Source organism: Strix uralensis, chromosome 21 (assembly GCF_047716275.1).
Source record: "Strix uralensis isolate ZFMK-TIS-50842 chromosome 21, bStrUra1, whole genome shotgun sequence".
Taxonomy (NCBI): Eukaryota; Metazoa; Chordata; class Aves; order Strigiformes; family Strigidae; genus Strix; species Strix uralensis.
Genome location: NC_133992.1, coordinates 7705939 through 7727498, shown reverse-complemented (window position 1 = coordinate 7727498; position 21560 = coordinate 7705939). Strand labels below are relative to the sequence as shown.

The following is a 21560-nucleotide window of genomic DNA, read 5'->3' as shown; positions in this document are numbered from 1 at the left end:
CTAGCCCAGACAAAATGATAAGCTCTTTCAGAGTAGTTGTGGAACCACTGCTATTAGTTATTTGAGGATTAACCAGCACTTCACTGAAACAAGGTCTCCAAGCCCAGCTAGTCATTGGCTTCTTTACCAGCTCTGCCAAGACAGGGGCTATGTGTGTTAGTAGTTTTATTTTTTGGTGGACATCTGTCCACAAAAAAACTGGACAGAGGCCATGAGATCACAGGCCACTTAGCACAGATGACAGACTATAACAGCTCCTGGCAACCACCAACCCAGCGCCACACACACTTGCCAAGTCCTTGAGTCATCTAATAAAAATGCAGATTTTTCAAAGTCGACTTTGCTAGGTTTTGTGTATATTCCTGTAGGCTTGTGGTCACGATCAGCCTCTCTACGCTGCTCAGCTCCTCCAGCAGCTACTATGGAAACCAGGAGCAGCATCCATTTTCTCAAGGGCAGATAGTTCAGGGGGTTGGGTTGTTTCAGCCATGATTTTGGAAGCATTGCAAGAAAATGTGTGTTCAATCCGGATTTGGAGTAATTCTAATGGCCCTTCACTTGCAGAGGGTAAAGGAAAACAGGTACCAAGCAGCACAGCAGGGACAGCCCCCAACTGCTCCCATCATTCCAAAAAAGCAACTTAAAATGGCTCGACATGCCAACATCGCATTCTTACCAAGCCAATCCTCTCCCTAGCAAGAGGTTTATTAGCTATCTGGGGGAGCACAGCTGATACAGCCTTGCTAGGAGGTGTCGCATGCCACAGCGAGGGGAGATTAATGCAAAGAATTTAAGGTCAATGGTTTGGGCCAGCTGCTATTTATAAAGAGGAAGGAAAGCAGAACAGCAGTATCACCTCTAGGCCTTAAGAAATGTTATATAGTCAAGGAGAACATACTGGGAGGGCACAATTCAACCCATCTTCAGCTTTTTCTTCCATCTCTAAACCAGCCAATTTCAGAAAATTTTCTCCTCTGTTCTCGTGCTGTGGCCCCAGCATCGTTAGAGCCTCGCTCTTGCCTGTAGAGGGACAGGGAGGTTACAGACAACCCCCCAACAGAGCTGCCTCTAGCACGGAGTGGCAGGGCTCAGAAATCCTTAGAGCCTACAGCCTTGCAAAGTTCTTCCTATCTGAAAGGAAGCCTTCCTTGTACACTCTATTTCCTATATTTCAGTGGTCTTCCTTTTTAAAGGGAACATACCTGATGTCATTCGCAGGTGCAGAGACAGGAAGGACACTTTCCACAGCTGGGACAGGTGTTAGGATGAACACTAACATTTTTGGTTGACTTAAAAAAAAGCAATTTCTTCAGGAACTGTTGATAGATATAAGTATTTAGTTTATAGCACTCGACATGAAAACAAGCAGTTATCAACTATTTACAATTCCAAAAAGTGACCACACGCCCACCAAACCAGAAAAATGACACTTGTCATCATATTGTGTGGTATTTAAAAAAAAAAGAAATGTTAGAATGTTTCTGCTGAAAATCGAAAAAGCAGAAGTACCCCAAAATGTCCTAATAGGACCAACAAAATAAAACCATCCAATCTGCATGTATTCAACTAATACATAAACTGTTATTTCAAATGCATTTTTTACAGAGCAACAAAAACCCATTACATCATTTAGAGGTTTCATAGAGGTCAGATGCATTAAATAGAAAAAGTGTTTGTCCAGAGTGCCTTCAGGGCATTCTTTCAAACATTTGCTCAGTATGTTCAAGTATAAACATATGAGAATTTCACAAACGATATCGACTAAAGTTAAGAGCTACAGGGAGAGAGGACAATATCATACATGTGATAGAAAAAAACGTGGCTGACCGTGGAATCCAACATCCATAAGCTGCAAAATCACTAATGCCTCTGGATGGAGGTCACACTTCTAATTCAAGGGCCAGAAGTTTTCCCTATAACCTGAGTGCCATTTTCTGAGTTCTGTAAAATTTACAGAAAGGTAAAAATAGGAGAGCTTTTACCTCCCACCCCTTTGCTGAATGTTACTGCCATGGGAACGTGTTCTGCATGCTGCCAGCTTCTTCTCAGATAATTTCCTATTTCTCCACTAAGCCTCTGGCTCATACATGACTCAGTTTTAGCACTTCAGTGAGATAAGCATGTGCCCCATCCTATACTTAAAATTAGCAGGGCAAACTGCAGCCCCTTCTTAAGAGCCTAGGATAATCAGTCATTCTCTTCAATGAAAAATGTGCTGGTTTATATCAGGAACCAACTTGAGCTACTCCCTTGTCTACGCAAGGGATGAACAACAGAAAGCTAAGTCCAGTACAGGGCTGGTAACCACAGCATACATCTATTTCTTCTAGATGCAGGGAGATAAACCCTTCCAACACAAATAACATCAAGGAAGATAAAATAGTTTAATATAGAGCAAGAACAAGTGTTGCATAAAAATAAGCAAAATCTTTTTCTTAAAAAAAAAAAAGTCTGAGAACTCGTATTTAAAGGAAAATCTGTTTGGATATTGATCATGTAGGTGACTCATGAATGCAGGAGCTACGGCACAGGTCAGGATGTTCCTAGCTTCTCCATCCACTAAATCCAGAGGAAGATCTGTGGAGCGAGAAAGAAAAAAAAAAAACAACCGAACAACACAGCAATGAGTGCTAGAGTCTCCCTCAGGCAGTGTTAGTTCAGCAGATCTCTCAAACTTCCAGTCTCCCTAGAATCAGAAGCTTATTATGAAACATATTGGTATTTCCCTCATCTTTTACCTGAGACTGAATCAACACATACTAACTAGATATAATTAAGCTTATTCTAGAGCCTACCATCTGGAGAGGTACATGCTCTCTCTACTTGACAGGGAAACAAAAATTAAGAAACTTGCTGAAAGCGGCAGAGTGGATGACAGAGTTAACTTCAGCTCTTAGTCCCGTTCTTTAACTGTAAATCACCATCTCAACTCAGCCAGAAAAGTACCGATTTATTTCATTCCTTGTTTCAACCTGATAAATGGAGTAGATACTAGGTTCACACACACAGCTTGAGCACACACATCAGTGCCTGACAGGTGGACAAAGAGCATGATCTAAACTGGAAATTCTCTCTTACATGAAAGATTAACCTCACTGGAAAGCACACATTCAGAGCCTGGGCTTTGAGCTCTATGCAGTGCCACTAAAAAGGAAATCAGAACTAGTATTTTACTGCTACTTTCAAAACTTGCCCTTGTAAACCATTCAACTCCTCTGTTCTGATTCTATTTGTATTTTTAATGAAGAGTTAGACACAAAACGGTACTTACGTGTTAGATGAGCCAAAACTGAACCCTGAAAGAAATGCAAGATTAGAAAAATAATTATTAAAAGGTAAAATGAATGCTTAAGATTTGTAGTAAATGTCCCTTCCCACACACAGATTGAAAACATTTCTTTCCTGCCTTAGGCCAGGGAAAGAGCGATGGGCAAACAATGAAAGTCAAATCTCCATCTAGAAGAAAAGTGACTTGCTCGGTTCCTAAGAGGGCTTTGCTTTCACTGCTTATCAGCTAGGTCCATTCATTAGCAGCAACTGCACACAATGTGCCTGGTTTATTCACCTCTCCATGAAAATAGAGGGCTGCTTTCTGAAGATGGAGTTTGTGGTTAATGCAAGCCAATGGTCACAGGCAGACCACTGCGGAACACCTCCTCTCTCAAAGGCTGTTCTCAGCCCTGCCTAAATCACTGCAGCTTCACTGAATTACATCAGATAAAAATTTGGCTATTGGTGTTCCAGCTCAATTTTGCAGTGCATATTCTTTTGACACTAAGTACTTACATATAGGTACCCATGCATATGGTACTGAAGAGATATTATTTCTCAGTATTTTCCTTTGAGAAGAAAGAACAATTCCACAAAAAGGGGTGAAAAAGAATAATCTAATGAGGTGTGCAGAAGAAGAGTGATTTATTGACATGCCACACAGCAAATCAGTGATGAAATTATGAGCTAAAGCCTGAGAAGACTCTACTCCCCACCCTGCAGCTCAATTCTCCAGGACATTCCCTATAGCAGGACCAGGACCAGGCAGATTTTTGCCAGGGAGCTGAGGAGTCACGCCCAAGTTCCAGGGAAAACTGGAGACATGGGGCCTGTTAGGTTCATTATATTTTAATTTCTCCTACCTCCTCCACCTGTTCCAAAAGCTGAGAATCCACTGCTTTGTGTGCCAAAACCGGTACCCTGTTGTGACAGCGATCCAAATGTTGGAGTATTTTGATTTGCTAGCGTGCCAAACGATGCTGTGTTATTACTGGTACCACCAAACCTGCAGTTTAAAGAGAAAAATTGTGTTTGAAAGCATCTTCTCACTTACACTGGAAGTTTGTCCCCATACTCCCAAGGATAACAGCGCACTCCTTAAACGAGGATACATCAAAAGAGTGAGACCACCTGATATGAATAATTATAATTGTTCATTCTGGAAACAGATTTTCTGGTTTGGGAAAGACTATTCTACATACAAGCATCTGTTCATCTCCCATTCTGAGTGTACACCAGGCACAAAGGCAGATAATGTTCATGCTTACAAAGGGTTATGTTTTCAAGTGCTTGGAAATGCCAACACCAGCCATCAAATGGAATATATTAACTCACCCCTGTGTGTAGTTTTCACCTTTTAAGCTCAAAAGTACAGCATCATTTTGTTTCACAAACAGGGCAGCAAACACAGAATTGGTATGAGCTGCTCACAGCCAGAGCACAAAGCAGAGCCCAGATACAGAACCCAGGCTCCCAACTTTCAGATGGTACCTTACCACCGCCCACATAAACCGTTTGCAGATTTCTCAATTCCTTTCTCTCCCCAGCCCATTTTGAATCACACACAGCTCCAGTGCTTTCCTGAAGATCTGCACCTACCTGGCACTTCTCCCCACCACCTTTGGATTACTTCCCTAATTGCTTTTGGGGACTGAAATAAGAAACACTTTTATATATGAAAATTGGTCTCCTTTCTCCACCCACTCCGTCCAACCAGGCATTGTAGAGCTATCAGCATGACACACTAATGAGACCTCAATATGTATTATGGTTCTCTGTCCCCCCCCAGTACACTTCTCCTAATTCTGAATGTAAGAGGCACACTCAAAACATGAGCTTCAACTGTTTCTTTAACTTAAACTGGGCAAAATGCAGACACAAAATTTTCAAATGACAGTCTTTGCTAAAGCTCTGCAAGTGCACAATGCTACTAGTACTAACCCAGCAACAGCTCTCCCCTGAGCAGACAGTTAGTCAAGTTAAATAGTGTGCCAGTTTTGCAAGGCTGTGTCTCACACAAGCTCCTGTCGTTTTTGACTTAAAATATGAACTGACAGCACATTAACCCACCTCTCCATCCATCCAGATCTAGCAGACTTTAAAAAAAAAAAAAAACAAAACTACATCAAACCATATCTCTCCAGATAAAAGACAACCCTTGGAGCAGTGTGACAAGCAATTCACCTGGTAAAGGACATCACCTCTCCTATCCCAGAGGCTGTCACTGCACACACTACACTTCCATACACACCATTAGATACAACAGGCAGTTCAGTGACTTTGCATCTTTGGCCCTGCTAACCATCCCCTGTGCCTCTGGTTTGGCTCTTGACCCACGTATCTTGCACACAACTTCATCTCAGACCCACAAAGGTGGTTTTCTCAGGAAGGGTAGAACAGGTTTTGTAGTTCTTTTTAAAGAAGCAAGATGGGGTGATGCGTTTTAGAACAAGAGGTTTTTACAGTGCTGCATCTCCTCAGGACTATGCCACTAAACACACTAATCATGTCTACCTAGTAAAAGGAAGTGGGGGTGAAAATAGTGACAAGGAAACTTGTGGTTCAAACTGCTTCTTTCAGTTGCAACTAGAAGAACATGCCTGTTGAAAAAGGCTAAGCATAGTATGAGTAGAGAAACAGCTTAAACTACGGACAGATTTTTTTTTTAAACACCTAAAAAGACATGAGATACAGTCATTGCCTGGTAACAATTTAATCAAACCTATCTTGCCCACATTTCCAGGTCTCTTGTAAAGCTCCTATGCAAAACAGAATTGAGAGGCACTTGAGGTTAGTTTATGAGAGCAAAACATTATTTGCTCACAAACAGTTGGAATTGCAGGCTTTGAAGAAGTGTAGTAGTTTCTGTTTTTGATACTGAAGTCATTTATCAAGCGATGCAGACTTTTCAGAATCGAAGCAGCAATGAATCACATGAACCCAGAGCTAATACCGCATAATGTACTGGCAAGTAACTTCTCTGGATTTGGGATTTTTAAAGTTTCACTTCAAGAGAAAGGCAGAAAGGAAGTCCTGCACAAGTGCTACACTATACTGCAGAATTAAACTATTGCTCAAAATTTTGTGGTGGGATTTGGAGTTTTGTAAAGCTGCCTTGGAATTTTGCACACTCTTTTAAAAATTTCTAAAATCAAAATCGAATTCCTCAGGCAACTCTGAAAATATCAGACTGAGTGTGCACCTTTTTGATAGAGAAGAAATTCTCAAAACTTCCCACAAGTTAAGCCACTGAATTATCTTTCTTGAGTCTCCAGACTGCTTATGCAAGACCTCTGTTTGCATCACCATGCTGCTTGTTCTGAATCCCATTTTATCTTTAAACTTCCAACGCTGAGCACTGAATGCATCCAGTTCCAGTACGAAATCCTGCAGCACAATGGCTGAAAGTTGGAACTGAACAAAACATCAGCCGAGTTGAAGGTAAGTCATCCCACAAGCGCATCCTTCTTCGCAGAGATTTAATTAAGCTGCCTCTGTTTTTACGCTTTCCAAAGGGACTCTCCAATTTGCTGCACTGGAGTTCAGGACATGGCAGAAGAAAGCAGCTGAAGCCTCCCACAGCTCAGGGGTGCCGCCCTGGCAGATGGGTATCTGCCTAACCTCATGGGGAATTAACAAGTTACACTTCTGGATGTTCCAATGTGCCTTACGTAAAGGCAGTTCCTCCTGAAACTGAAGACAAACGCTTGTGAAATATGTAAACACTAAGATTGGGAAGACATCCAGTTTCCTCTTTTCTCTGGAAGTTTTTCTTTTTTCAGTCGGGTCTATTCAGTCTGAATATAATTGTAGGGTGTGAAGGAGAGTTGCTTGCTGGTAGTACAATGTTGAAGAAGCGCATTTGCTGCCTATTGCAGAAGCTGCTTTGCAAGGTTTGAAATTCTGTACTTCCTGAACAAAACAAGGCAAAAAGTGCTGTCTGCTCTGGTGCCAGGCACAGGCTTAAGGGGCAAAGAAACAAGTAAAAACAATCAGGGTGGGATAAACACAAATCGCTCTGGGAGCTCAGGCACTTCGTCCCACCCCCAAAGGTGAGAGAAGAGACTGGATTCTCATTAGTATCTCTAGCCCAAATCTGACAAGTGGATAAGGTGGCTAGACAGAGTCACAGATAATATTTATTATTTTCTTTGCTAGGCATAGATTTGAACTCATTAAGTGTGCACACAGAAAATACTCCTGCATTTCCTTAGACGCTTGCAAGACGACCCACATCCATCCCCCCCCCCCCCCCCCATCTCTAAAGCTAAAGATTCAACATAGTAGTTTCAGCATTAAAATGAGATCATAGACATTATTTCCTTTGGGGTTAAAGTCTTAGTTTTATACTTTTTAAAAATTAAAAAAACAAAAACAAACCAACCAAGGAAACTTAGAGCTTAGCAATCAATCACAGAATATATTCTTTATGTTAATGCAGAGGTAACTACATGTAGTAGTTTGTCATGCAAGAACATTGTTTTCCCAACCCTGGACCCTGGTTGGCTTACCCAAATCCTCCAGCGCTGGCTGCTGCCGTACCCTCGCCGAACACTTTGCCTCCCGTTGAGCCCAGAGGGCTTGAAAAGGTTGGGGCTGAACCGAATGCTGGCACCCCTCCGAACCCAGGGGATCCCCCAAAAGTGGGAGGGCTGCCAAACACTGGAGCAGCACCGAAGCCACCTGAGCAACACAGAGGCAAAAAAGGGACAAGAACATCACGTAAACAATAATGCACAGAGAGAAAACAAAAACTAGATTTCCAAGCAGACAATCTCCATAATGGGACTGTTCATCTTATAATGTGGACACAGCATTATTTATAAAACTAACTGCCATAAAGCTTCCAAACTGCAGGGTATTTTGTTACAAAAGACATATATAAGGAAAAGTGCCTAAACGCATGCAAAATCTGCAACTGATTTAAGAGACTATCCAGAAGAAAACCACATTCTGGGCCTCTTGAACAGTTTAGCACAAGATCAACTCAGTCCCTAGAGCTGGGCTAGAAGGTGGTAATATCTCGTACATGCTTGCACACTGTGAAGAAATTTCTCCTTGCTTTATATAAAAAAAGGCCAGTATCCTAATTGTGAGATAGCAAGCATGCACAATAACCAAGTTATAGTAAAAATGCATACAACAGGTGCTAGACTGATGCTGTTATTATTATAAAAAAAGACATAGCCATCCTTCATCATAAAACTAGCACTCCTTACCAGAAAAAAAAAAGCTTAGCTTATGCAGTCAGTTTTAAAGTAAAGCTCTGCTCATCACCATTTAAACAAGTTATTATGCAAAGGAACTGCATATAACAACACAGAATGGAAAGTCTCCTGTCGGCTCCGTGAGCATTCACTGCTGTGGTTTGGTGCAGTGGTTTACTCTGGCTTCTAATCTAAAGCTCTGGAAGGACATATGAGTGTCTTGTGGACAGAACTTCATGCATGCAAGTGCTTAAACTGGAAGAACTCCCCGGTGCAATGGGCAAGCTTTCCCCATCTCTTAAGATCAGATGGTAGATAGCAAGCTTGTTTTTTAGGTGTTTCAGTGATGCAAAAAGATTCGGGAGGTAGGGTATTATCCCGGTTTAAGTGGTGGAAACTAAGATGTAATGATTAAATGCCAGGTCAGTGGAACTGCACGATTCCTGCAGGGAATCAAGAACTGAACTCTGCTCTTGGCAATTTCTGTTCAGGGTTTAGCTGCCTTCTGCAGCTCTGAATGGATTTCTACCCAGATTATTTTATTCTGTGTTCATCTGCTGATATTATTGGCCTGTTTCTAACTGACACTGTGGAACGTGAAGGACACCTGCTCTTTCGTTTGACTAGGGATGAGGATGGGATACCACCACACATTTTAATACCCTGGGTGAAATTCCAGTCCGTGTCAAGGTAATGGATACTGTTTGGCTGTAAACACAAAAGGTCTGGAAAAAATAAATGCTAGGCCTGAATTATTTAAACACAGATCAGATATCTTGTTACCTCTATCTCTAGGAAGTTAAAGTATTTATCACAGGGGCTGAAGCTTTGCTCAGCACACACCCACTTTCGCAGTGCATATTAACACGTTTCACTTTCCTTTCTCCACTATTTGTAAGTAGTGTAACCAGGACAAAGGGGAATTCGAATCAAATAAATCCTTCCACTGCAGTTGGGAGAGGAAGACATACCATTCGTTTCAATATTTAGCAAATATAACCAGAGGAGGGACAGATCTGAGGAGCTCTGTGTGAGTGGATGTGCTTTCTGCAGAAACCTCTTGAAAATCTCATCACAAGAAGAATTTTGAAACCAAAATAGTCAAAAGCAAGGAAAGAGTCACTGAGTGAATGAAAGAAGAACTTCCTTCGGCAAGGCCTTTCTCCTCCTCTAGCAAAATAACAGATGGGAGGTATGCCCGAGACAAGAAACTCAGTCCGCTACCAAGCAGAAAGCAATACTTGAGACATCTTACAAATGGCTGCTGGATCTGATAGCATCATCCTGATGCTCTCAGCCACTTCACTAACACGAGAGCACAGCCACTCTCAAAGCAGAGAGCGCTTCCTCCCAAAGCGCTGCATCTCCCAAGGGAGCTCTCGAGCAGCGCTGTCTCAAGACAACTTCAAGGAAGACCAAGCCTCTCCTACCTCCCCCAGTGATGAAGCTTCAAGAGGCACACTTGGAGCAGAACACCTATCTTCATCGGTGTTCACTGTAAGGATGGCCTGAGGATGGAGGAGAAAACCTTTGCTCTGCCTGACCCTTTGGACCTCCACTTTTGCCTGGTAATTAACACACTGAACATTTTGCCATTCAGTTCTAATGAACGTATCAGTCACCACTACTTTTGTGGCTCTTTCTTTGGGCAGGTGACAGTAAAAAGAAAAGAGGTTTTGTGACATTTCCAATATGTAATTCAATTAACTGACAGAGAACCACAGAAAAAAGTATGATGACAGGTCAGACTGATTTCAAAAGAGAAGGACCTGTGGCATGTCTGATAAGAATTTTATGAGGAAGCATTCCCACTGTAGACACCTGCGCTTTCACTCACATGAAGAAATGGGGACAAAAAGGCTTACAAAATCCAGAGTGAAGTTTGGAAGATAATATTCCAAGGAAGCATCTAAAATAGGAAATATTTATTCAGTTCCATACTCTGTACTCTTCATTTTATGGTACACAAGACCAGAACTGATTCACACAGCTCTCTGCTCTTAAACTGCAATGGAAATTTCTGGAATGAACACCTGAAAACGTAGTTTACTGGATGCTCTTCTGCACAAGAGATTGTAAATCTCTGCCTTGAATCCACCAGCTCAAGTTTCATTCACTAAGCCAGTAGTTATTTTTTATTTATTGTTCAGAGATAATTCCTGTAGATGTACTGAGTCCAGGCTGCAGACATCTAAATGATAGAATACTAAATATCTCACAGGGAAGTGTGGGTGTTCATAGTGGGTGGATTAACAAAGTACCTGCTTTGTTTGGACTGGAGAACCCAAAGCCTTGAGATGCCACGCTTCCACCACCAGAGCTGAAAGTGCCCGTAGGCTTCTGCTCTCCGAAAGATGAGCTGCCAAATCCAAACGTCTTTGCTCCACTGTTTCCAAATAAGCTAGAAGAATCTGGGGAGATGAAGAATACTTGTGAAGCTCATAATAGACAATATTCTACGTTACACTTCATTAACTGGATCAGGAGAAAGGGAAGTGCCTTTTACTTCCCCAACCCCCAAGCACACAAAGAACACCACACTGAAAAAAGCACTCTGCAGAGAGAAGCCAAGTTTTTCCTTATCCCCACAGGGCTTTGTAGTTCCACCAAGATCCATTTTGGATCTGATGGATCACTAACAACCCTTTACTGCTTCAATCTAGCAAATCACAGTGATGGATGATTTGTTTAGTTGCATCCTGTACTGCAGTCACTAAAAGACAATCCCTCAAGTGAGAACAGCTAGAATCAGTCTCAGGACAACACAAGTCCACCACAAATTAAAGATTCTCAGCTATTTTGGCAATGGTCAGTATTTCTTAACATGACTATCTGACGGGACCTTAAACTAGGAGCCAAACTTTTCCAGCCTTACTGAGAAGTAACTCAATTTTTCATCTTTCACAAGGCTACAGAGTTTTAGCATCTAGTGGCAGGACACAGAATAACCAACGCTTTTCTCACGTGAACCATCTGTTTTATTTCATCACAAAAACCAGCACTACAATAAAGGAGGACTAAAGTAGCGAGGTTAGAGAACTGACCTCAACCATTAATCCCAATGGATCATTAAAGGTGTAATAAAATAAATGGATTTGCTCTCCCAAGACCTGATGTGCTACTTCTAGCCACTTGCAGCTAATTCTACAGCTCTCCTTTCTTCCCGTACTTTTACATCTTAGACACTGTTTTCCCTTCTCTGTGCTTTCTACCTGCTGGACTCCACCCCTTCTTTTTTCCCTTTCTGACAAACCCAGGTAACAAGTGATGAAATAACAAAGCTGGGCAGTCTCATTAAATAAAAGCCATACTTAGGAAATCATTATGAATAGCTTTTGTGCCATAAAATGCACATAACAAGCACAGATCTGCAAAAGCTGCACACAAAAGGCACAAGAAAGCCTGCTAATATTTCAAACTGATTGCTACCGCAGACAGTAGCATACAGGCACCTCAGCTCAAATTTTAGAGTATTACCAAACCTGTTAGCCCAGAAAACTCAAGACTAATGTGTTTTTAACTTGACTCTGGCATTAAGGAAAAAAATCTTTACACTAATAGACAGTGATTGATTCTTGCCTTTACAGTTTATAGCTTCTAGAAAAAATTTCTGATAGTCCCTTAAAGTCCCTGGTGCAGAGGAACCTGCAGGTAGCTTTAACGTATTCTTAACTACTTTTCTTGTCTGCTTTTGTTAGGTTGGTTGGCTGAGCAAGAAGCAACACGTGGGAGGGTTGGTGTGGCACCTCACGTACAGATTGATTTAGCTAACACACACATGTGGACTGATCCTTTTAGCTGACAACTGGAGCAAAGGAAAGGACAAGTGCTGAATCCCTCCTCCCAAGGAAGACTTTAACAATTCCTCTCATCTACCCAGATTTCATGATGCTCATAGGAGTTTACCTGTGAGACCCCCACCCCATCTACCAAATCTGGATAAAATATAAAAGGAACTTTATAATTCTGCTTCCTTACCAAAACAGTCTACATCTCCAAACCAATCACTAAGCATATTTATTTTTCTTTACTATATCCATGTGACTGGGGGGGGGGAAATCACATCTCCTCCAGACATGAAAAATGACCGAGAGCTTATCCATATATTATAGCAAGATATTTTACCAAAATTTGCATGTGCTGCATAAAGATAGCCATTTTTAGGACAAAGCTGAGGAAACTGCTATTCATCACATACTTGCTACCTTGGTTTCTCCTGAGGATGGGATTCTCAACAATTTTTACAGCGTTAGGGCAGATAAGAAATAATTAAAGGATCTAACTTCCAACCAAGTTAGAAGTAGAAATTCAGTGACAAGAATTCAGAGTGTTCCATTTTAAAGAAGAATTTGGCCAAGAATTCTCTACAGAACACAGATACTCTTCACGCTTCTTGCATCTGCTTGTTTGTTTCAATGACTTCCCTACTTGTTTTCCATAAACCTAAAAGAAAAATTCTGGATTACACATCACGCATACTCTCCGTCTCCATTACCCCCTAGAAGTCTTTCATGTTAACACAGAATTTACTCAAAGACAACTAACAGCAGAAAAGCAGATGGGATCACAAAAGCAGATGGAAATCACAGCACATTTTGTATTCTTGCTTGGTTCACCTACTCTGGGAAGCTGCAGATCCAAATCCTCCACTGGAGGAACTGAAGGGATTCTTATTGGCTGCATCCTGACTTGGCTTTCCTCCCAAACCACTGAAGAAGCCTCCACCTCTCCCACCACTTCCAGCTCCAAACAAGCCTCCACTGGAAGAAGATGGCTGCTAGAACACAAAAAGGACCAAAAAAAAAGGGATTTAAGTGAGGTCAAAGCAGTACACACTCCCAAGGCTGATTTTACTGTCTGGCCTCTTCCTCTGGACGTACAAAGGGGTTGATGAACCAGCAAGGAATTACCTTCCAACACATAATGCAATGAAATCTTATTTAAATCCATCTTAAACCTTGTCTGTGGTACAGAATAATGCCTTTGAAACTTGCCCTACACTGTCCACTTTCCATGGAATAAAGGCAGGTGACTTACTGCATCTCTATCTTATCTTGCATGTGATAAAACTTTTGTCTCTCCATACCCCTTGGAAAACATTCATGCAGAAGCTGCTTTGATGCCCACTAGAATAGCAAATATCTTCAGCACAGACTGGCACACTTTTTACTGAATATATCAAACTGTATCTTTTTTTTTTTTTTAAAATATATCAGAAATAGGTAGGGAATCCTGAACAAGCCCACTATACATAACAGTCCCTTGTTTCTACAAAAGTAATAAATACTTGCCTGGCCAAAGACAGTGCCTCCAGTATTAGCTGCTTGCCCAAACACAGAACCTGTGTTACTAGAACCAAAACCTGCTAAGAAAAAAAAAAAAAAGGAAAATAAGCCACCAGAACTACTGCTAGGGTATAAGACAATTCAGGGAGGTGACACGAGTGCAGAACAGGGAAGGGACAAGTCTCCCATGCCAAAACACAGGGATACAAATGATATTACAAAATGTATCTAGGTTGGACAAATTTAAAGTATGTGCCAACACACAAATAATAAATTCCATTGAAAGTTTATTTGTAAGTCATTCTCCTTTTCTCTTCAGCCAACTTAAAAATAAACAGAAAATAAAGGGCCTTTTCACTTGTGGAATTGTTGGTAACAATGTAAGAGAACTGGATTTCTGTTAACATTGCTATAATGATGCTGCAAGTCATGAACAAGCATGGTAGCATTCTGATTGCCCTTGTGTAGGGAGGATCTGAGATTTCTTACCTAAAGATTCCTGTTATAGATAATTAAATGTTTTGATTAAAAAAAAAAAAAAAAGAACTCTTCATTCCATTTCCTAGTTCACTTAAATATGCATTTTGTAATAAAACTTCCATTTCTATAATTAGGAACACCTTGCTCAAGCAGAGCACACTTCCCCAATTTAACTATTCTCTGTTACTGTAGTTAAAAGGCACAAGCCATTTGCCTACAGTGCCATCATTTTTAATTAAATGAGCCTAATTAGTTTTTCTTCCTTAGAAATACATGTTCTCTATTACTGCTGTGTACTTTTCACTTTTCCCTGGGAGCTCTCTGAAGATTGTACAGACAAAGCTTTGGGAAGAAAAAAATAACACTACGTTACAGTAATGTGGAGAACAAAAGGAGACTGACAAAGAAGGTTTGGTCTGTGCAAGTACTCAGTTTAACTGTGTAGACAAGTAGCTGATGGTCATGTTACCGCTATATTTAATTTTGAGATGTTTCCAAATGAAAAAGAGGATTTAACAGATTAGTTCCTTGCTAACCCATCACTTCAAGGGCTTAAATTTTTTTTGCCATCCCAGATCACAATAGCAGTACTATACCTGGCTATACATCCACTGTTGCACGTACTCAATGCAGCCCACTGAAGGAAGTGCTGCATCTGTATTCATTGCCTTGATTAGGGTCTCAGAGCTGCCTCACCTTTAGTGTAACAATTTACAACAACACACTAGTTTAAGATCTTTCACACTAGGCTGAACCCAACCCACTTATTGTGCAACAGGCAGGAGAATACATAATTCAAAATTAAGTCAAGGTAGACTTGTAAGTATAAAATGAATGCAAGATTGACTTGAAAAGGCTACGTTCGGAGGCCTACTGATGAATAGCAAAGCAGAGCAAAAGATTCTTTGATCTCCAACAGTAGCCTCCCCCTCACACACACTGCAGCTCCTATTCTTACTAATTGAAAACAAAAAAAACCCCAAACCATCAAGTGCCATAAGTGGAAAAAAAAAGGCATTAAAAAGCGTCCTACTTTCCCCAGTGATACACTGCTCTCTGTACTTCAGCCAGACAGCACCACTGGGAGATCGCATTTCCCTGCAGTTTGTTCTTACCTGAAGCTTGGCAGAAGCTGAACCCAGCAGATGACGTTGTAGTAGTAACTGCGGCAGGGCTACCAAAGACGGATCCCCCTTGCCCAAAGCCAGTGTTCTGCCCGAACACTGGAGGGCTGCTTTGTCCAAACAACCCACCTCCAGTGCTGGCAGGTGGCTGTCCAAAGGAAAAGGAGCTGGCGGTGTTGGTGCTAGCCGGCGCTCCAAAAACACTGCCACTGCTCGAGGCTGCTGTGGAGGCCGCTGGCTGGCCAAAGGCTGGCATCGTCCCAAACCCAGACTGGCTAAAGGTAAAACCACCTGAAGAACTGCTTGCTGGCTGCCCAAAGGTCGGTGCTTGTCCAAAGGCTGGCTGCCCAAAGCCCCCGGTAGTGGTGGTGCCGAAAGCAGAAGTACCAAAACCTGAGCTGGCAGCCTGTGTGGTAGCGGTGGCGGTGGACAAGGTACTGGTGGTGAGCTGCCCAAACGGAGAGGATGCAGTGGTACCTGCTGGTAGTTGTCCAAAAACAGGTGGTGTGGAAGGAGTGGCGGTTGTATCACCAGCAGGCTGGCTAAATGCTGAGCCAGAAGAGCTGGAGCTTGGAGGCTGAGAGAAGACTGAGGAGCCTGCAGAGGTGGGGGCAAACACAGAGGCACCGACAGCTGGACTCTGAACACATGTAGTAACGTCAGAGGTAGCAGCCAACACACCTGTGGCTTCTGCAGGAGAGGCAATGTTTGCTGTAGAGGTGGTCGCTGAGACATTCTGATCTGGTGGGGCAGATGCAGAGACGGCGGGAGGCACCGGTGCCTTCAAATCACTTGTGGAGGCAGGAGCAGCAATGGCATCAGGAGGAGGTGCTGCTAAGGTGGTGCCAGAGCCCGCAGAGACGGTGTCCCCGGCCGTGGCCTGGGGTAAAGCGGGTTCTTTACCAGACTCTGAAAGCTGTACCTGCGGCTGCGGTGGCTGTGTCATTGGAGGTGAAGACCCGGCTGCTACAGCTTCATTTTCAGATGGCTTTTCCGACACAGACGGTAATTTGGCATCCCCTGCACCCTTATTAGAAGTTGCAGCAGGGACAGCAGTTTGTGAAGAACTCAAGAAACTTCCAAATGAGAGGGATGTTGAAGTAGAGAGAGTAGAAGGGGTAGAGGTGGATGTGCTCATACTGTTTGCTTGCTGAATACCAAATGAAAAGGTGGGTTTGCTGCCACTAGAGCCTCCAAGATTAAATACCCCAGAAGACCCTGTGTTGGTTATCTGGACATTGCCAAAGAGATTGCCTGTGGCACTAGTGCTGATGGATGGGGATGCCGTGCTAGCCGACGTGGATGATGTTGAAGCAGCTTCTCCAGCTTTTCCTAATGACAGGGGAGCACTAAAAGTAAACCCAGAAGGTATTGTAGATACTTTAGTTGACTGTGCTCCTGCAACACTGGTAGACGGTGCTTTAGTGGTGGTCTTGGCATTATCCTCTACTTGACCAACCCGAAGTCCTGAGAAGCTCCCAAGAGTTTCCCCAGCTAGGTTGCCCTGAAACAAGTGATCTGCTGGTTTAGATGGAGGGATATCCAACTTGCCAGAGGCTGTGGAGGGAGCAGAAGATGTTGTTGCAGCAGGTTTGTTTGACTGGGTGCCATCTGCTGAGGAGCTATTTCCTACTAAGGCTCCCGGAGCACTTGCTGGTTTAAGGGATCCAAAAGCAAATGAGCTCTCAGGGACTACTCCAAATTTGGAACTCCCAGCAAGTGAAAATGAATCAGTCTGGGTGGACTCTTTAGCAGGGGCTGTCAGTGAGAGAGACAGAAGTTACAAGTTGAGTTATGGTATGCAAAGCTCATTTATCATTCTTACAATACTAGCGTGCTTTAGCGCTTCACAGATTGTTAGACAGTGCTCTTGCCTCAAAACTATAAAGCCTCTGACCATCAGGTAACTGCCACTTCCATGTGCATTCAGGAGACAACAGTGATGACACCTGAAGCATTTATGGATAGGGTTGCAGTGACAAATACTGTTACTTTCCTGTCAAAGTACTCCACTTAACCATCCTTCTCTCTGCCTTCGGCTCCCATCTCTTTTTCAGTTTGATAAAAACATAAAAGACCTGGTTACTACAGACCATTTGCTGTTAACACCATTTCCACCCCTTCTTACTTGGTTCAGCTAAACAATTCCTGACATTCACTACAGAACTCTGTTTAAACCAATGGCTCAGAACAGAGTTTGGGTCATAAAAACACTTTCTGGCACTTGAAAAGTCTTCTACAGAATCAAATCTTTCTTTAGAAATTCAACTATTTATAGACCACCGACCAGCTTCTATACAGCCTGTTTTCAGCTTTGGAAGACTACAGAAAAGCTCTCAAATGTAATTGTTAAAGCAGCTCCACTTATAAGACATACTGCTGTCTGACAGTGTGAAACTACTGAAGATTTAAGGGAGACTGGACTAGTTTTATTTGATATATTGTAATTTCATTTCTGAGCACCAAATACACAGAAATTCTGACTTGAAAACACTGCGTTGGTGTTTGGACTACAGGTTGTTTTGGACAAGGTACAGAAAATCTGCATGGAGATCAAATAACAAAGAGCAAAAGCTTCTTAGCACAGCTGGTATTATCCTTGTCTTTTACTCTGTAAGTATATTAAGTATATTTAAGTATATTAGTAACTGACGCTGAATAATGTAGCATCTGTTTCCTCCCGAGGCACTGAAATTCCTTCTGTTCTTCTTCTATCACCAGCTAACAGAGGCAAAGGTGCTCCTACCATTTCACGGAGCAGCGCTGAGTAACTGCCCTCACACAACTTCGTGGTTTACAAATCTGCCTCCTGCACCTCCCACTCTTCCTTTAATCAGTGTTATTTACCTAAGTTTTTACGTTAACTGAATCTTCAAGTTTTAAACCAAGTTAGTTCTCTTTGCTTAAGGTCAACAGAGTATTAGTAGCATTGCTGTGGCTGTGATGAACTAAGGATCTAAGCAAGCCAGGATTTGTAAGAAGAGGTGATATCTTTTATTAGAGCAACCAGTAACATTGAAAGTGAGATTCTGACCAGACAATCTCTTTTGAAAGACTGAAATTAGAGGCAGAAAACTTCAAGAATATTATAAAGCAGATGTATCAGTCCCCTTTTTCCAGACCAGACAAATATGGTCTACCTATGAAATGGAAAGGCAGCATATATATTGTCAAGTCAATTTTAGAAGCAACACAAACCCATCCCAAGCATTCCCCTCCCATTACTAAATGCTCATTCTGCTTAATGACAGCTGTGTCAGACCACCTCGGCAACTTTAAATCTACAGATTAAAGACAGCAGAGGAAATGACTACAGATGTTACCCTTTTCATAAACTAATACCTCCTAGATATTCTTGGCAGCAAATAGTTTGCTTACTCTTAATTGAAAGGCAGGTGGCCTAGATTTCTGTGCATTACAGGGCATAATCCAACATATATATAAAATATTATTGCAGCTACTGCAATTTTAGTAATAGAACTGCAACATAAAACAAGAACCACATGAATTAGGAAGAATAAGTGTTCTCTTAACAGGGTAGAGATGCTGTTTGCACAATCTTCCAAACTAACCTTGTGAAGAAGCAAGGCTGGGCAGTGTCGGTGATGAAGCAGCTGATGTGACAACACCAAAATTAAATCCAGACCTAGGAGCAAAGAGGAGAAAGAAAGAATGACACTTAGCTCGAAGTGTTGAAACTTCCAACCCCATGATGAACATAACTGAGAGTCACATTTCCAGTACAGACTTGCACAAAGTCAGCCACACAGGCACAAGAACAGTTTCTCCAACAAATAAACAGGCAAAGAGAAGCATGCACACAGACTGGGCTCCATGTGCTTCCCTCTGACAAGGCTTCTAGAGGGTTAAAGAGAGCCAAAGTTCTGACCAGCCCTCATCCTCCCATATTCTTTCCTTTCTGCTGTATATTTCTTCCCCATTCAGCTCAGCAGCTGAACACAATGCACCAAATCTTCATTGCTTTTGGGAGACTAGCAGAGCAGAAGCCACAGTGGCGACTAGAGTTTATTTAAAAGAGCTAAAAGGTAAGAGACAGTGCATGTACAAAAGGGAATAACTGGATACTACCACCTGTCAAAAAGTAGATCACTCATAGCAAGACAGAAATTAAAAGTTTCCATGACTATTTCACACTAAGAATATTCTGTCTTGCAAAAATACTGTGATCTTTCATAATGAGCACTGGGGTCCTCTAAAGACCTTCATTCCCTGAGGCCTTTTAAGCTTTCTCTAATTCTCAAAGACCAGCTGCTGAGATAGAAGTCAGGCTGTGTAACTAAGACATCAGTGACAATGGCACTGTATTTAGCATATGGTTTACAGACGGAGGCACTGCAGCCTGGGACAAAGGCAGGGTTTGTTTGCTTTTTGAATCTGAATTTCCATCTCTCAAAAGGACTATTTTAGCCCTTTGAAGAGCACAGCAAGGCGTTTGGATAACATCCACTTGACAAACTTGCAGAGAAATGGTTAAGACTGGAAGAAACCAGCCATTTGAAAGTATGCCTGTCCTGAAATACTTAATGTTACCCACTTTATAAATTAAAAATTCACTTGAGTATTAAATAGATAAACATGCAGAATTTCAAACAATCATTTCTAAGGAGTTGTCCCTCTCCCCCAAACATAAGATACGATCAAAGAAATATTTTTGTCATCCCTGAAAAAACACTCTGTAAGAGAGATTTCAGAACAACTATATGTTCGTAACATGCACTTTGCTTTGTGTTATTGTTGTGTAACAGAAATCACCAGATGGCATGGGGACTCTCTAGTCACCTTCATGAACAGACCACTTTGAGCCAAAACATAAAATTTATTGTTGTACTAAAATAAATAATTCAGCAAGTTTGACCATTAGCACAAATTTTAACTTCTAACTGGGAATTCTAGCACTTCTGTCTCTCAAACATCTGCCAGCATTTGAAACCTGTATATGTATGCCCAGGTTAGAAAACCCAACATCATTCTCTTTGGAATTCATCTTCAGAGCTGACAAGTGTTAATATGACAATTCTTCTCTGGGAGCAGAAGCTTCCAGTGTTCAACCTCTTCTCCTGCTGCTGTAAAGCTAAAGTTCATTCCCACGTGCCTCTGTACAACTTGCTAGGGATGATTTTCCTGCTACTGCTCTTCGTTCACTAAATAAAGCATGTGATTTAAAACTAGCTATGATCTGCCTCTTTTTCCTCTTCCTTAACCCCAACATACAAAATACAGCTTAAATATTCTTCTCTGTCTCTATGAGAAGTGGTGACGTGCACTCAGTCAGGGAACCTGGTGCATCAGACCATGAGTGGGTGCTTTAACCACAGTCACACTGCTCTAATTTCAAATGATCACCTGATGATGAGAAATACCAGTACACACAGTGTATGATTTGTTCAATAGCCCGCTACAGATAAACCTGAAAAGAAAGCCAGTCATTATTTACTCTTGATTAATTACAGACTGAAAAATCTCAAAGCTACACGATATTGTGTCAAATTCTCTCAGACCTTCAGACCTCACTCAGGTAGGCTCCCACAAACTAGATCTTCCAAGAACTCTGGTGCAATCTAACACTTGCAGGTGCCATTTTAGAGTATTATGCAGCTTGTAGGTAACACTTGCTCTAACAGCTGATACTTATAATGTGTATTACAAAGAAATCTTAATGTTCATACAGACCCCACAGAAGAAAATGAGAATGCTTTGTTAAGCTGTGCAGTTGTTGCTGGTACTGATGTCACTGTAGAAGACGTCACAGCTGTAACTGTTTTTACTGTCCCTTGTCCTGTAAGTTACAAGAACTAGCATTACAAGTAAGAAAAGAGCACCTTGCCATCCAACTATCAAAAAAGCACACACAGTCTGTGATTTTATCAGTTCAAAACAAAGCTTTTTTGTCACTTATACAACATCTGATATTTGTGCACAGAAGCATTCCTGCTACTGTTACAATGTCAGAGAATACATGAATTATTTCAAAGATTTAAGGCAATAAATATATACCCTATTAGAACAAAAGACAGGTGTCACCATCTTGACAATAAAAATTAAACAATTAAGAAAACCCCCAAACCGAAGAAATCCTCAGTATAATCTCTCATCAACATATCAAAACACGTTCAAAATAAAGAGGAAGCGCTATCAAATTCAGGAGCTGACATTTTCAATAAACCAAAATTTAA

The 21560-nt window shown here is 41.7% G+C and overlaps 1 protein-coding gene across 4 annotated transcripts in view; it reads right to left on the bottom strand.

The window, feature by feature from the left end:
* Positions 1-2365: 2365 nt before the first annotated feature.
* Positions 2366-21560, bottom strand: part of NUP214 (nucleoporin 214) — a 45333-nt gene continuing 26138 nt past the window's right edge. The window contains exons 27-36 of one of the 4 annotated variants that reach the window (XM_074891531.1): positions 21058-21163; positions 18939-19012; positions 15358-17124; positions 13769-13842; positions 13098-13254; positions 10739-10888; positions 7782-7953; positions 4134-4276; positions 3272-3296; positions 2366-2577 (exon numbers count right to left, since the gene is read on the bottom strand). In XM_074891531.1, the coding sequence (XP_074747632.1) occupies positions 2544-2577; positions 3272-3296; positions 4134-4276; positions 7782-7953; positions 10739-10888; positions 13098-13254; positions 13769-13842; positions 15358-17124; positions 18939-19012; positions 21058-21163 (2702 nt within the window). In that variant the 3' untranslated portion in view covers positions 2366-2543. The remainder of the gene's footprint in view (positions 2578-3271; positions 3297-4133; positions 4277-7781; positions 7954-10738; positions 10889-13097; positions 13255-13768; positions 13843-15357; positions 17125-18938; positions 19013-21057; positions 21164-21560) is intronic. The other 3 variants (XM_074891533.1, XM_074891532.1, XM_074891534.1) reach the window with 3 other exon arrangements.